Here is a 16,259-nt window from a genome sequence, read left to right on the forward strand (position 1 = left end):
AATCCACAGCACATACTGGGAAAAAGTCATGCTTTCAGCAAAGGACAAACAAAATACTTTCAGACAGTTGCCCATTGGACAAGTGGTATTGCTCAAAAAAGCCTGTTTCTCAAAACTTCGATGCAAAGAAGGAGGTTAATTGCACAATAGAAAACCTGAAGCTGTACTGATAGATGGTCCAGAGAAGCTGATTGGGAGAACCGGTGAAGAGTGAGCAGGTATAAAGAGCCAGAGTTAGCCAACTGTGGAATTTCTTTTTGATTCCTACAGCTGATAACCTTGAATCATCCCTCTCAGGTTGCCAGCAGCATGAACCAAAGATAAATTCCACTACTCAGGGGGTCAGCCACATGAATGAGGGTACAATATGTAAGTGCATATTGTGTCAAATGCAATGAAGTGTTCTAAATAAATCAGAGCATACAAAGAGTTGAAGATCTAGAAAACTATATGTTTTAACTACAGAGAAGATGGGAGAGACAAGCAGGGGTGGGGGAAACTGTCTGTGCCAAGAAAAGGTGACTGAGGGCTGAGGACCTTCGCTGCTGGGCAGCAGCAAGAGATTCAGCAGATTACACTGCAGACTCAGGAAATGTTAAGATATTTTTCAAATAGCGGGGCCCCAAATACTGCAGCTTTGTAAACTTAGAAAGGCTTGATAAAAAACCCTCACAGGAAATAAAAATATTTCATCATGTTTTTATTCATATGAATAGCCTATTAATTAGCTTTTCCTAGTTAGCACACTTCTCTTTACATACTTACAAACTAACATTAATATAAAGCAGGTTTATCTTGTCATAGTGAGAGCTCAGATCATCAGAGAAAGCAATGACCATGCATGAATGACTCTCAGGAATAAACTATTATCATGAGTGAAAGGAATAAGGTGAAATAGAAAGAATACCCTTTTTCCCTTGGGTAGAATAGGTCTAGCTGCACTATTTCCATAACAAAAGATTGAATTTGTCTAAACCATTCTGAAGAAGCTATGTGATCTGACTTATTTAGCAATGTGCCCATCAGTTTTGCTGTCAGATTGGTATTTCTTTTTTTTTTTTTTTAGCATTTATAGCCCAACCAGATTAAACAGAAAAAAATAAAACCCCACACACTAGCAAAGGACTCCATCGAGAATATAAATGCTGCACAATAAAACAGGAGCAGAAATAAGGAAAGCTTCAGTTAAAATAATTAATCTGTCTGTGATATGTCAGAGTTTAATCATATAGAGAGGGAAAGGAAGAGCAGATTTCTTCCTTTTTTATGAGCAAAGATACATGTGATTTTAGTACTTTAATTAGCTGTGTACTTTAATTACTGACATAGAAATCCTTATTTCATTTTTCTGTTTCCTGTCACAAAGATCTCTGGAAAATACTGCATAGAGGAGTTATTTTCTCTTCTTTAAAACTGTGACATTAACCATGTTGTTATTTAATAATAAAAAAAATCTCATAAATTCTACTTTGCACCAGTGGATGCACTGTTTGCACATGGAGAGCTTAAATGCTCTCTCCCTTTGCCTCAGTGTAAATCCTGTTCCTTTTGTTTGTTGCAGCTAAGCTGAATATAAGCCCTTCTGGGATGCTCAGAAATTACAACGTGCTTTTATAATTATTCTTAGTAAATTAATACAGAAGCTTAATTAAATACTGTATGTGGTATGTAAATATTTTTAAAAGCAAATCAGATAGGGAATATGGTGGTACTAGAACCTCCAGATCTAGGCTTAATTCAGTAATTTAAACTATAAGTTTTAAACAGCACTCTCCTTGATCCTGTTCTCATCAGTGTCAGAAAATCTAGAGATTACCAGTCACAAACTACACTGAGTGTGTTTTCTACATACTGTAGGAATAGGCTGCGTCTGATATGAATGAACAATAATTTTGGATTAATAGACTGTAAAATCAAAATACAAATAGAAAGATTTGACTGAGCACTAGTTAGAAAAATATTTTTTATCAATAGGTGAGCAGTTGAACTGAAAATAAAACTGCCATTTCTGAAAGCAGGTGAAAAATCATTGGAAAGTTCTCCATGTCCTGTGGTATGAATTGCTTACCCAAATATTTCTGCTTCATTGCAAGTACCTATGTGAAATACCTCTTATTAGATTTGCACTTCCACATATACTTCTGCAGTTTACTTTCATCTGCATTGTATGTTACCTCAGTATGGCATAGGGAAATATTTATTTGTGTCACAGCTTTGAATAATGTTGTTTTAATTAATTAAACTTATTTTGAGTCTTATGTGACCCAACTAACCTCGAGCAACTGGTCCTGTGTGCAAAATCTCGTGTTTGATTTCCAGAGCTTTATTAATCACTGATTCTGTTTAAAATCTTTGAAAACAATAATGTGATAAAATTATGTTGCTCTTGTATTTGAGAACTGAAAGAGATGTTAAGAAAGATTACAGTTCTTGGACACAGTTGCCCATTTCATTCATCTGTCCACAGTTGTGTATGAAAATGTCCTCATGGTTGTATATTGTGTGTACTACTCACAACTTATTCAAGTCGATCAGTTGCTTTTGATTTTAATGCTCTAGCATTCGATATATATTAGCATGTAGATGGTTTATGGCAACTCACAAATAAGCTATCAGCCAACACAGACCAAGCATCAGCAAAGCCCTGCCGAAGACCATGCATCCCCATATCAGTTGGTGAGTGCACCAGTGTGCTGGTCCAGTGACTAAATCCTGCTAAACAGAAAAAAAGAGACAATATAGAGGCTGAATTAGCTTTGGGTTATCATACAACCTGTACAGCTGCTAGGCAATTATGCTGCAGCCTGGGGGTATATTCCACTTCCCTGAAGCCTCCACTGATTTCTCCTACTTGAAGCTGATTCACTCAGGCTTTGCGTGTGGTAAACAGTCAGCTCTGACAGTGTTGCAGTGAATTAACTGCTGATGAACACAAACGTATGTATCATACAATTACCCGTGTGTATTTGGCTTTGTTCTCAACCAGCTTTATATCTGCAGAACTTTATGGCCACTGCTAAAGATAAAATAGGCCTTCAGCATCAAAGTTTTCCATCAATGAGCTGTCAAAAGCAATACTAAGTCAGCTGTGTTTCAGTGATGTTTAAATGATATTAAACAGAGAACACCCAACAATCCAGAAACTGGTTTATGATGGTACCTTTTGTTCTGGCGCAGAACCTCTGAGCCCTTTCTCCAGTTAATAACTGCTCTGGGAGAAGCACTCGGTTTACAACCAATTGTAACTTCACCTCCAACTTGAACAACAGACATTTTTTTCACAGGATTTTTGGAAAAATCAGGTGCTGCAGCTAAAAATAGAAAAGAAAAAAGAAGAGCAGAATAGTATGCAGCTGAGAAGTTACTAAATTAACTCTCTAAATTCTTCTCTTCAAGTTACACGGTAGGTGAGTCTAATAATTGCTTTGCTTTTGAGGTTCCTGCAAAAGTAGATATATCAAACATGAAAAATGTATTTAAGTACCAAAGAATGGAATTAATTGTATCTTATTCATGCTGTTTCTAAACTGTCTACCTAGGAACTGTCTACTCTGACAATATTTCCCTTGAGTTATCTGCAGACTGGGAGAACTGGTTTATCTGCAATGAAGAACTGAGATTCCTAAGCAGAGCTATGTCAGCAGGATAAACATCACAATCCTGATCCCAGTCACATGTATTCTTCGGTAGAGTTTAGAGTATTCAGTCACAAATACCGTTTTTCAGTGGCTTTCTGTTCATGAACACCGTTTTCTGAAAATGTGTTTATTTGTCCAGTAATTTATGTCAAAATTCACTCTTGGAGAAGGAAAAAACTCAAGTTCTGTACAACTGCTAGGTGCTCTTAAAGTCTGCGTTTTTCTGGTTTTACTAGATTTAGCTGTTGAACAAACTTTATATTTGGATATCTATACCAAAACACTTCTAATGATATATAAACAAATTCCATTGTATATGCATCTCTGGTAAACATTAATGGGATTACTTGCTATATGTTATTAATATTTGTTTTTATGGGCGTATTTGCCATATGCTCTTTTTTTAATAGTTAAAACTATTTTTCCCACTTTCTGAAATGACTTTAAGAAAATGCAGAATAGCTATTAAAAACTCAAAATACTAATTTGGAAACAGCATTCATTAAACTTCTGTGTATAAAAAGACCACACATGGGATTAGATTTTTTCCCCCAAACCAGTCATGAAATTAAAGAAAACAAAACAAAACAAACAAATAAACAAAACCTCAAACAACCAACAACAACAGCCAAAACAAAACAAATTACAACAAAATAAAAAACCACAAACCAGAACCTAAACACAAAACCAAACCATTCATACATGGGAGATGAAGAGCAAGCAGCGAAGCAATATCAACAGAGATGAACAGCCAGGTGGAATTTAATCTACTCATTTCTTAATTTCAATATTTTTTGAATGAGTGTCCTGTTGTACTAAGTACCTGCTCGTTTTAGTGACATTTACTCACCTATCACCCGCAACTCAGCATTGGCATAAATAGTATCGTACTTATTTTCTGCCACGCACTGATAGAGGCCAGAGTCTGACATATTCAACATAGGTATGATAAGAGTTCCATTTTCTATTTGAATTCTTTCCTGATAATAGAAAGACAGGCAAAAAAAAAAACATTGACAGAGCCAATGAGTGCACAATCCCAATGTTTTTTGGTATCATACTGACGCACCTGATCATAATTCAGAAACAGAATTGTTTCATTAGAAGCAATATGAATGAATACATCAGAAATATGATGTATACATCAACTCTATGATGGTGGTTATGTTTTCAGACCTCTTAGGTCTTCAAACTTTTCAAGAACTCCAGGCAAATCTTGCAGAACCATTGCCTTAGGCAGGTTTGCCCAGATGCTCCAGCTGTGACATGTGTTTCTCTGCATTGCTGAACTGTGAATCTGTGGGTATGCTTCATCATGAAGCAGATGCAGAAGAAGCCACTGCAGGGCAGGAACGGCTGCTCCACGCTGGGAGCCCGGAGCATCTTCCATGCAGCTCCTGAGGAGCAGCATCTACAGCCCTGTCTGGGGGCTCATTTGATTAGATGAATCTCATGATGATAACCTAAGATGATCAGAAAAGCTCCACAGGAGAAAGAGGTGCTCAAATAATGGAAACATTTCACATGTCATTAGATCACAAGTCACAGAAAAATGATCCACTGAAAAAGCTCTACTGGAAGTCAACACTTGGACATTCCTATTGGAAACCCACAGGCAGATGTTCAGATCAGAGGGAGAGCATGCTCCTCATGGCTTGCATTTCTATATACACTAAGTTTCTTTGGTGCAATTCTGCTGAAATACAGGAAACCACACAGTAGATAAATTTGGATCAGAGCTTGAGTTTTGGTGTATTAAAATGAGGTTTATTTGCTCTGTTTTGGAAAATAGACAAAAGCCTGTTTCATGCTACAAGCATAACTTAAAGCTAAATATTTTGTGATTTTACAATTACTAGCCTCCAGAGACAATAATAGCTTCACTGCAAAGTGTAACACTGAGAAGGAGAATATGTTCGCTAAAACAGATCAGTGCGTAAGAAACCCACAACAGGGAATATAAATTCCATCACCAAATGTAACTCTGAAATAACAAATATTCTTATTATTATGCAGCTATTTTAGCCTGGCTCTGCTGCTTCTGAAGCAGTAATGGGAGCAAACATTGTTAGAGTATTCAGTACAATTTTTGCCGAACAGCTACAAGAATCTAAACTGTGTTTGTGAACCGCTAGATGTATATAACCTAGCTTGCCATGTTGCCACAGATAAGCCAGTTACACAGCCTGTTGAGGGATTTCTCTTGTGGTGTTTGCAGAGGGGAGAGAGCCACCTATTAAGCCATGGAGCTCTATTTTTCCAGTACTCTGGCTTTTCCTTGGAGGTCTCCCAACCAAGAACTGATCCAGCCCAACCTTGTTGCAAATTTGATGAAAGCACAGGCTGTGGCCGTATGGTTGGTATATCACAAAGTAATTAACAACATTACATTTCTTATCCACTGTTATGGTTTTTTTTGGAGGCTCTCGCTACATATATCTTTTTTTGCGTACTTAGTTTTACCTTCAGGCTGTTTGCTATTCTCTTGAAGCGTTCTATTTTTACAAATATTCTTTGAATGTAAAAGCCCCTTCTGAAGCAACACTTGTGTTTCATACACATGCTGAATTCCCCATCATTCTCTGCTGCCTCTTTTGAGCTATGCAGACAAAGAGAAGAATAAAGCACATCATGTACACAAGCAGGAATAATGCAGGGATGACCAACTAAGTGGGCAGCAGAAAGGTTTGACAAAGAGTAGACAATACTCTCAGAAGCAGCCCCAAGGTGGAAAGTGTCTGGAAGGTATTCTTCCTGTGATATTTCCAACAAGCAGGGTGCTGTGACAGACTGAATATTTTATTACACCTCCCTTGTACTTTCACCTCTAAACTATCCATTTTGTCCATTGAGCAATAACATTCAGCATTTTGTTGCCTGAACTATTTCATTTACAATACACTGTAAGTACTGTGAAAACATTGGTTGAAAATGTGTCTATAGAGTGTTTCATTCTTTTTTATTGACATGATGCAATTGAAGAGTGACAGATTCTAAATATCGCTGTCTTCAAAGAGAGAGAAACTAAATAATCTTGCCTAGGAAGAGGTGACAATGAGTGGAATGATGAGGTTCAGAATAAGTGCAATCCAAGTAAATTTTGGCTACCTTTCTCAGATGCTAGTTGGGCTCTGTTTAGGACTCTGTTTAGCAGAAAATCAAATGGAAGATTTGACCCTCCTCCAATTGCTTCAAATAAGTGGTGCTAAGTCAAACAAGTGCTGGTTCTGCAACCCAGCAGGTGCTAATTTGTCCCATATGTTTTAGAAATTATTCTGTATCTGTTCTTGCTAGATAGAAATTAATCACAGTGTTTTTTATTCCAAGTAAAAATGCATTACATATGGGCCACACCATTTTATGCCCAATAGATGCTGAATAGTTGCTTAATAAAACAGGAAAACCTGGCCTCAGAAGAATGCAGCAGAGTCTCTTGCTGCAGAAGTCATTCTTCATGAGGTTGCCAACAAGTGAAGATTGGAAGATGGATGTGCCAAAGCTTGGCCACCATAGAAGTATAATTATACTGCCTAGAAAGAGATAAAGCTGGGTTCCAAAAGACCTATCTACATAAGTATCTGATCAGGTTTCTTAAACGTTTGAGCTCCAATTGATTTCCCCTTTCCTCCTGCACTCCTACTACTTCACTACTTTTCACTAGGTCCTTTTTCCTTTGAGTTTTTTCACTTATTCACCTTTTCCTTATAATTTCATATGGGTTTTTTTTCAGTCTATTATTCCTCCACATAGATCCAGAAAACATTAACCTCCATATTATCTGATTTTCATAGCAGACTGATTAATTCAATTGAAGGATTAACATAAGAATGGCCATACTGCATGAGACTATATGTCCATCCACCCTGCAGATTAAGAACAGAAACAGAAGAAGAGTGAAACTTAGCAGGCTGATCCATTTGCAATTCCAGCTCTGAAATTCTCTTCCACCAACACTCAATTGGCATCCTACCAGTTTCCTACCAGTGTTTAGTGTTTCTGGACAGACCCTTCTTTCCCTAACTTTAATTGTTATTTTTAAACACTTCCTTACCTACTGTCATATCCTGTAGCAATTATCTGTAAGATAAATCATATGAAGAAATTGGTGTGTATACATATATGTATAAACTGGCAATATCATACAGTTTCAGTAAAGATGAATTCCAAGAACAGAGGCTTTCAGTTGCAAAGAATTTGTGCTATTGTTTGTTTTGATATGTTAAGCTTTAATAAAATTTCTAAATAAAAAAAAATTCTAAAAAAAAAAAAAAAAAAGATGAACAAGAAAGCAATCAAGATGACTGGAACCTTGGAACCTTACCTCTGATGTGAGTGGCTGGCCATTTTTTAACCAACTGTAGGAAGGCGCTGGTTTTCCTTTTGCCTTACACTCCCAAATTAAACTGTCATAGAGCGACAGAAAGGCATTTTGTATTTTTTTTTCCCATTCCGGGAGTGCTGAAAAGAATATGCAAACCATTTTAATCAGGAGAAAAATGATTTTGCTGGAGGTATGTTGCCATTAATTAATGAACTGAGCAAGGCTAATTAGTATTGGTCCAACACTTTCTTATTATATTGCAAGTGAATTCTTTACAATTCCCTGGAATTAAACTTCAGGACTAACTTGGGAAAATGTTAGAAATCTAGTGGCTACTACACAGGAAGTTCAATTCAGATATTATTCATTCTAAGGCCAAAATTTGGAGAAGCAGTGATTTTAGAGGCCTAAAATTCTGGGCACACTCTCTGAAAGCATTGAGACACCTGCTTTCTAAAAAACAGTCCTCCTCTCAGCATACTTGGATCTGTGTACCAGAAACAGAAATATCAAAATCATTAGTCAGTAGCTAATGAAAATCATGGATTGTAAATTCTACCTCTCTGTTTTACCCACATACCTGAGGCCATGGGTTCAGACCATGGGTTCTTTGGTTGTAATTTACAACACAAATACTGCATGCACAAAGAAGTCAGGGCTACTCAGATTAGCCTAATGCCGTGTGAATACTTGTAGCACATTGACATAAATTCATTGTGGTGTAAAAACAAAATGTGCAAGAATCACATACAAGCTCTGTAAATGTTTGACTAAGTACTCAAGGACTGAGCTGAGCAGGAATTAGCTTGAGACAGGCTGACATTCACAATAGTTGTCAATTCATAGGTGAATAAGAGACGTAGGGAGAACAACTAACACCCACCTAACTTTGGGATAGACCAAAGCCACCTGCCAGTGAGATACTGAGTTGTATCCCTTTGCCTCTAGCATAATTGGCTGGTGTCTTAATATCCTGTGAAACATTTTTGGCCAGGTTATTATATCATAATGCTGAAGTCTCCATATGCATAGAAATATATATATACACACGCAATATATTTAGTTCTTACACAGAGAAAATTAGTTTTAGGAAGACAATAGCTGTCCTTTGAGACTAGCAGAAAAAGCTACTAAAATGACTGCCTCTAGAGCATGACCCTGGGGTAGCTCACAACTGCCCCAGAGTACCCTAAGATTGTTCAACACTAGATAACACAATGTCAACAACCCACTTCACAGAATGGAAAACTATCTGGGATACAGCTCACCATGCTGAAAAGTGATTCTAATTACATGTCATTTTTACTGCTCGCAGATCCTAAGGCATGAGATCTGGATATCACAGCAGACAGTGTCCAGGAAAGAAATCCTATTTCCTGGAGACGAGCTGACTACAGAGTAGAAGCACAACAGCACAAAAATTAAGCAAAAGGAAGTCAATTACATAGCTAATACACCAGCCCACTCCTAATATGATACAAAAAACCCCACCAACTTGTTCAAAAGCTTTATGAGTGCTGTTTATATACTTCACTATGAACAGCTATTAATTAATTTACAAAGCACATTTAAGTAGCACATTGTTTTAGATTGTATTAACTGATCATAATTCTGTAATTGCCTATGCTGTTATCAATCATGTCCAGGTAATCTACTGAACTTAATTTTAATGGAACTGCTTGATTGATGTTCTGCAAAAATTAGTGAGCAATGAGAACAAAATAACCCCCTAAAAGCAAAGAAATAATCAAATATTCAAAACAGCAGCAGACTGCTCTGTTCCTGGCATAGATCTTGATATTAGCCATGGCTGCAGGAGACTGGTAGCTTATCAGCAAAGCCTGCATTTCTTCATTAGAAGAGATTTACTAAAAAAAAAAAAAAAAAAAAAAAACAGCAAAACACAACACCAATACACAAAAACCCAATAACTAATGTGTCTAGCTCTTCTCAACAGATGTTAATTGTAGGCTCAGTCTAGCCCTGTATACTTTTTTCCTGTTACATTTGTTTTTTCCTTTTCTTTTGAAAGATTTATGAGGCAAAGAAAAGACCTCCCTTCTCATTCATGTCAAAATGTGTTGCTTTCCCTGGATATTAACAATGGGACTATAGGGCACATAACTCACCTTGGCTATGAGGGACCATCATGTGTGACTTGAATCACAGGAAATTAATGCATGCAGGAAGGGAAAAGGAAAGTTTCACAGAAATATTATTCCCCACTTTTAGTCAAGGAGGAAGGAGAGGGAGGCAGTGGAATGAGTTTCCCCTGCTTTGCCCTCATCTGTTTAAGGAGCATTATAGTTCAGCTAGAAGAGGAGGTGAAATAATCTTTCTTGCACTCACATGAACCAAAACCTCATGAATAGTTCCCTGATCTGCATCTGGGGCAGCACAGTTTTATGCTGCTGTGAGCTATTGAGAGTAAATCTTTTTACCTGCCCTTAATGTTTCAGGTAAATGTACCAGGGATTTCTTTCTGCCTCATATTAACCTTTACAACTTCATCATGGCACAGCCCACATTTTCAATCTGAGTTTTAATGCAAAATATCTTTATTTGCTGAGGATGTAATTCAGTGAAGGTCACTGCAGACCTCCAATCATTTTTTAATAAGCTTAACCTCAACTACATTTTTTATCTCCAGTAAGGGGTTAATAGACTTAATCTACAAAATACATCTGAACACCATCTCGCTCTGTTAAAAAAAAAAAAAAAAAAAAAAAGAAATGAATCGATCTGCTTACCATAGACAAATAATTGACCTCTTGCAATGTTTCTTCCTCGAATGTTTCCTGCAATGCACTCATAAGAGCCTTCATCTTCCTGCTGAACATCTGGGATTTCAAGAACTCCTTTGGTTTTGTTGTGTTGAATTTTCCTTGCCAATGAGTTTCCATCAGACCTCTTCCAGCTAATACTAGGGACAGGACTAAATAATTATATTTCATTAGAGAAAAATAGAGAGTATTTGCTATAGCAGAGAAAAGATACCGTGAAATCGTTTCACAAGAGTAATAACTTTTTAAAAAAGCATTTCTGTTTCTAAGTGTGACAAACAGAGGTTCATAAGACTTAGATTTTACAACCTGCCCAATTTATTTAGGGGCAAAAGTCCAACAGTGGTTGAAGTTCCAAGTCAATTCTATGATTGCTTCTTAGGCCAATTTTGATTTTTCCCCAGTCACTCCTACTTAAGGCTCAAACTTGCTTTTAAACATGGTAACACTGAAGGAATGACTTTGGAAGTCCAAATAAAGACCGTAGAAGCACTGAATTATTGACTGGCTTTCAGAGCAAACAAACTCCCTGTAGCTTTAGAGGTATTTTCACACCTCAAAATAGGAAATATTGGACAAGAATTCAAAGGGCCTAAAAATACCAATAAATCTAGGTGTAAAGAATGGGACCCAGGGTAGAGAAGGGCAGACAGACAGTAGAGCGAGGAAATGGAAAACATGAGACACTGAGGCTGAAAGGAGATAGAGACAAAAGAAAATATTTCTTCCTTCATGATTTTGTAGCTTTCTATCATTTTCAGTTATATTTGGATCAATGTACTCTATACAATAAAAAAATCTTCAAGTGTGAAGACAGCTATAAATACTTCTTGGATTTCTGGTAATATCACAATCCATACAAGCCTCACTTTCATGATCTATTATGTCATCAAAACACTTTTAAATATTAATAGTCTTGGATTTCACAGTTACTTTCTGTTTCTGCCATCTAAAGTAAGCTGCTTTTTCTAAGTAGATGAGCAGTTATGTTTTTGAACAGCTTTTTACAGATGCTTTGGCTAAATGCTGACTTCTTTTCCATTGGAAGTAACATCAACAGCAAACAGTCAGTACTGAACTTGAAAACATAACTTTCATTGAAATTAGAAGTGCACACTTCCCTTGTCTGCCAGTCCCCATGGTCTTCGGCCTGTAGTGCTGACTTACAAAGTATTTATTCATTTTTAGCAGAGGTTACAACTGCTCACCCCTTAAATTTTTTAGGTCCCTGGTTCTAATCCTTGTTTATTGACCAGAGAAATCAAGTCACAAATACAGAATGGACAAATTACTATACACAGGTAAATATTGGTCTAATTTCTGCATTTTGAGTCTGTGTGGCTATGACGTTTGCAAGTTCACCCAACGTCAGAAGATCCAGGACCTGGGAGAAGTGTGAGTACTCAACAAATTAAGTGGATTGAACATCTGGGCAGGTGTTAACAGGGTAACTACAAATGTAAAATCAACAGAAATAGCCTATGTACAGGACAGTTTACAGCTAGACCACTCTAACATACAATGAATAACAATCCCATAAATTTGCTTAGTTCTGCATTTAAGCTTGAAAGATAGGACAGGTGCACTGGAATTCTGTCAATGTTTTCCTCATACTGGTGGGTGTTCAGCTGGGTAAGACAGCCTCCAAGATGTCCTTCCCCTGCTCTGTAAAATAGAAAATCATAGTCTGGAGACCACAAATTTAGCAGAGGGATCTCCAAGAGCTATTTAAGCATCATAATAATTTCTCTAGCCTTACATTTTCCACTAGAATCAAACTGCCTGTGAAAATAGTTTGGAACTACAAGCAATTTGCTCCTAATTTTGGTGTTAGTTCTGCAATGGTATGTATATATATATATGGATAACTCATATGTACATACAGACACAAGTTCTGACTCTTACACGACCCCTCCAATATATCTGAACAGTATATTATGAACAAAGTTGAGACATGCCAGAGATCATTAACCAGTGAAACAGTTAGAAAGAACAAATGAGATTTTATTATTCTGTTTCCCATTTTGGACCTATGTAGTCATTTAAATTCAAAATCTTTCTGGACACCAGTAGTTGGCATCACCACCTTTATTAATTGCCATTCACTATGAGACCAAAACCTATTTCAGATGCAAACTTGTTTATTGTTATTCCTTACTAGGATTTTTAAAAGGGCCCATCTGTTTTTCTCCAATGCACTGGTTGGTCTGTTAAAAGGAGCTGTCTTCTCCACAAATCTGGCATGATGCCATTCACACAGAATTTCTGTAAACAAAGTTACTTTTAGTTACTTAAAAGAAACGTAGCTCTAGTGCAGAATAAGCGTGTCCCGCAACTGCCATGTTCTAGTTGGGAAAACAGCCAGAGGTATATTTCAGTCTTGCAGTAGATTGATACAGACTGTTAACGACACAAAGGAAAGCATGGCTGGCTTTTAAAATGCTATTGCATATTAAAAAGTGGGTGAATAGTTTCTGTATAACAGAAGCATGTAGTGCATTGAATGCCAGAAGCATTTAACTACTTACTTTAAAGGTATCTTTTCTGTTGTTGTTTTTTTTTTTTTTTTAATAACATAGTGACTAAAGTAAACTAACAGCCATATGGGAGAAGAAAAATGACAATTAAATGCATCATTCATCTATGCTTCACTACCTGAAAGTGCTTCATCTAAATATTTCCAGTTCTATCCGCCATTTGTTTTCTCTTAGTACTGACTATTCATGAATAAGGAAAGTCTGCAGTGACACCAAGGCCAGAGGCAAGGCTCTGTGGAAAAAGACCCCTTGTGTCAACTTGTCAAGTCAAGTTTACCAAGGTTTGAGCTGAAGATGCTGTTCTGTTTTCCTTATCCACACCACATGCTTATAATGACATCCTTGGGGATGTTTCAAGGCAAACGGGCCTCATTTTTGGCCAAAAACAAGGGTGTTTGAAATGCACTCCCTCTAAAGCTGACTGTAGCAGGATGACAAAAATCTGAGACTAGTTTGTCAACCTTGCTGTGTTTAAATGCATAATTGCAATGAATAGTTAACAGCACTTTGTTCTTCTGCCAGGCAGTCTTGTACCGAGTGGCCTAGTTTTATCAGCAGAGGGAATTCATTTGTCAGGACAGCAGCTACTCATCAGCCTGAGCTATAGGTTAAATGAGCAGACTGCAGGAGGATTCCTAGGTCAGCCGTGTGCCATGAGCCACAGGAGAGACTTTAGTTGTCACAGCAGCTCGAGAAGATCTGCATTTCTTCATTGCCTTAGCTGACACCTTATTATCCTAGGCTTTCCAGCATCTTCAGTCACTGTATTTTGCAGAAGGCAGGGTTTTTGACTGGCTTCACATTCTTCTGATGTAAATTTACAGTTTTATATTCAAATCTCTTAACAGCAACTATTTAGTACAGGCCATATGAAACCTTTCAAGGTAAAAACAAAACTAAACAACCCTGAATTTAAATTTAAAATTTACTTTAATGTACTTGTTCTTTGTAAGAAATTATGTATTTTACAAGTTGATCTTTGGGAAGTGAAACTGCCCTTTAGGTATAGGTAAATGTATACAAAACCTAGTTTAATAAATACAGACTTATGAATTATTGCAGGACTATGTTGCATCATCATATTTTATTGAAGGCCAGTGTCTGACATTTCTACACACAGACCAGTACCTTCACATGCAGATTACAGGTGGTCCTGTAATTCGTGGGTCTCCTTTTTCATGTAGTCACCACCAGTAACCAGATTAAAATAGATAACTACTTGGGGCTAAAAAGTTTTGGAATACATAAAGAAACAATGAGTACATTTTTCAAATTTATTACACTTCATAGATGAAGTTTTGCTTTCACCTGAGTAAATAAAAAAACAGTCCATAAATATGAGTGTCTTTGTACATAAATCTGCAGTTTATTTGAAGCCTTCAGACCATCTAGGAGTACTGATTTAATTTATATTCTACCATACAAGAAGTAAAACCACAAAACCATAAGTTACTAACTCAGAAAGAAAAGGAAAATGGAAAATATTTTTTGGTTGGTGACAAGTCTTGTCACACTGAACATGTAATTAATCTGTCTCCAGCACTACAGCCCACACCAAGATGAAGGTTCCACCTTTTTGCAGCAAAGACTCAGCAGCCAGATGATGCATTGCATTTGTGCCTCATCTGTTGTCCTGTGCATCTGAAGGCACTTCACAATAAAATTAAATCTACAGCTTTGATAATGAAGACCATGCCTAGTTAAACAAATGAGACAAAGCTGAGGTTTGAAAGCTGTTATCATGTCTGCAACAACTGCTGACACAAGGAAGAATTAAGATCCAAGGGGCAACATAATTAAAACACTCAAACTTCAAATCATCCTGATGTATTACTTGGGAAACAGGCAAAGAGGCAAAGTTTTCTGAAACCTGCTGTTGTGTCTTATTCTCCTATGATCACAAGTCACTCACTTTAACGTAAAAGAGGATCTTCCAGAGCTGCTTGCCTATCCCTTCAAGTACAAATTGTAAGGTATTACTTCTATCACGAATGTGGGTTGAAAACAGCAAACTTCACTTGTGGTGGAAGAACTGATTCATATATATATGATTTTAGAATCCCATAATTGATCCCTTAATATTGTCCTACATAAACTCCTTGTGAATATACTAGAATAGCCACTTAATGAAGAAGTGAAGGGTAGTATTTTTATGTAAGTTCAGTAAAGACAGTTATTTGAAAGCAACTTGTAGCTGTGTTATTATCTACTTATACTAACAGCCTCTAGAAAAACTTCTGTGAATACATTTACAGGAATATGTGGGGTCTTCCCATGAAAAATCAATATTCTGGATTGAAAGAAATCCTGGTTTATGTTATTCATATATGCTCTTTACAACCTCAGCTGGCAATGGCCCGTTTTCAGGGATTCTGAACAGATTATGAGGAGAGGGAGAGGGAGAGGGAGAGGGAGAGGGAGAGGGAGAGGGAGAGGGAGAGGAGGACAAGGGAAGGGAATGACAAAAAGTGTGAAACAGACAGCTTAATAAATGTGTGTACCAGACATGGAAACTACTTTGCTTATTTTATTCCAGAAACTATTCTTATTGATGCAAGAGAAAAAAAGTTATTTTGGAAGAAATCTTGAGACAGCAGCAGAGTAACTCAACTGAACATCACTCTTTCATGGTACTCAATCCCCTCAAAGACACAGTGAACAACAATTTAGATGTATGGCATGATTAATATAGCTTGATCCAAAACATGACTTTTAATACTGGCATAATATTAAACACTGTCAACATAATGAATATTAGTGTAGAACACAAAGTCTCATCTCTTTTATTAAATTGCCACAGGCTACAGTGTTTGAAATAGTGAAGCTACTATTTCATATTTCAGTTTTACCTCTTTTAAAGAATTAAGTATGATGCACATTTTTTGCCTGTTTAGATTTCCTGTGCTTCTTACATTTCTTTTTGCCAAACTGCATTTCCAACACAGTGATGACTAATTTACTTTTCAAAAAGATCTTACTG

The 16,259-nt window shown here is 36.9% G+C and overlaps 1 protein-coding gene across 8 annotated transcripts in view; it reads right to left on the reverse strand.

The window, feature by feature from the left end:
• The window catches only part of LOC102087891 (contactin-6), a 152,748-nt gene that overhangs the window by 42,485 nt on the left and 94,004 nt on the right, over positions 1-16,259 (reverse strand). For all 8 annotated transcript variants that reach the window (XM_065075331.1, XM_065075333.1, XM_065075328.1 and 5 more), the window contains 4 exons: positions 10,710-10,894; positions 7,960-8,096; positions 4,489-4,618; positions 3,161-3,311 (listed from right to left, as the gene is read on the reverse strand). In XM_065075331.1, coding sequence (XP_064931403.1) covers positions 3,161-3,311; positions 4,489-4,618; positions 7,960-8,096; positions 10,710-10,894 — 603 coding nt within the window. The remainder of the gene's footprint in view (positions 1-3,160; positions 3,312-4,488; positions 4,619-7,959; positions 8,097-10,709; positions 10,895-16,259) is intronic.

Source organism: Columba livia, chromosome 10 (assembly GCF_036013475.1).
Source record: "Columba livia isolate bColLiv1 breed racing homer chromosome 10, bColLiv1.pat.W.v2, whole genome shotgun sequence".
Classification (NCBI taxonomy): domain Eukaryota; kingdom Metazoa; phylum Chordata; class Aves; order Columbiformes; family Columbidae; genus Columba; species Columba livia.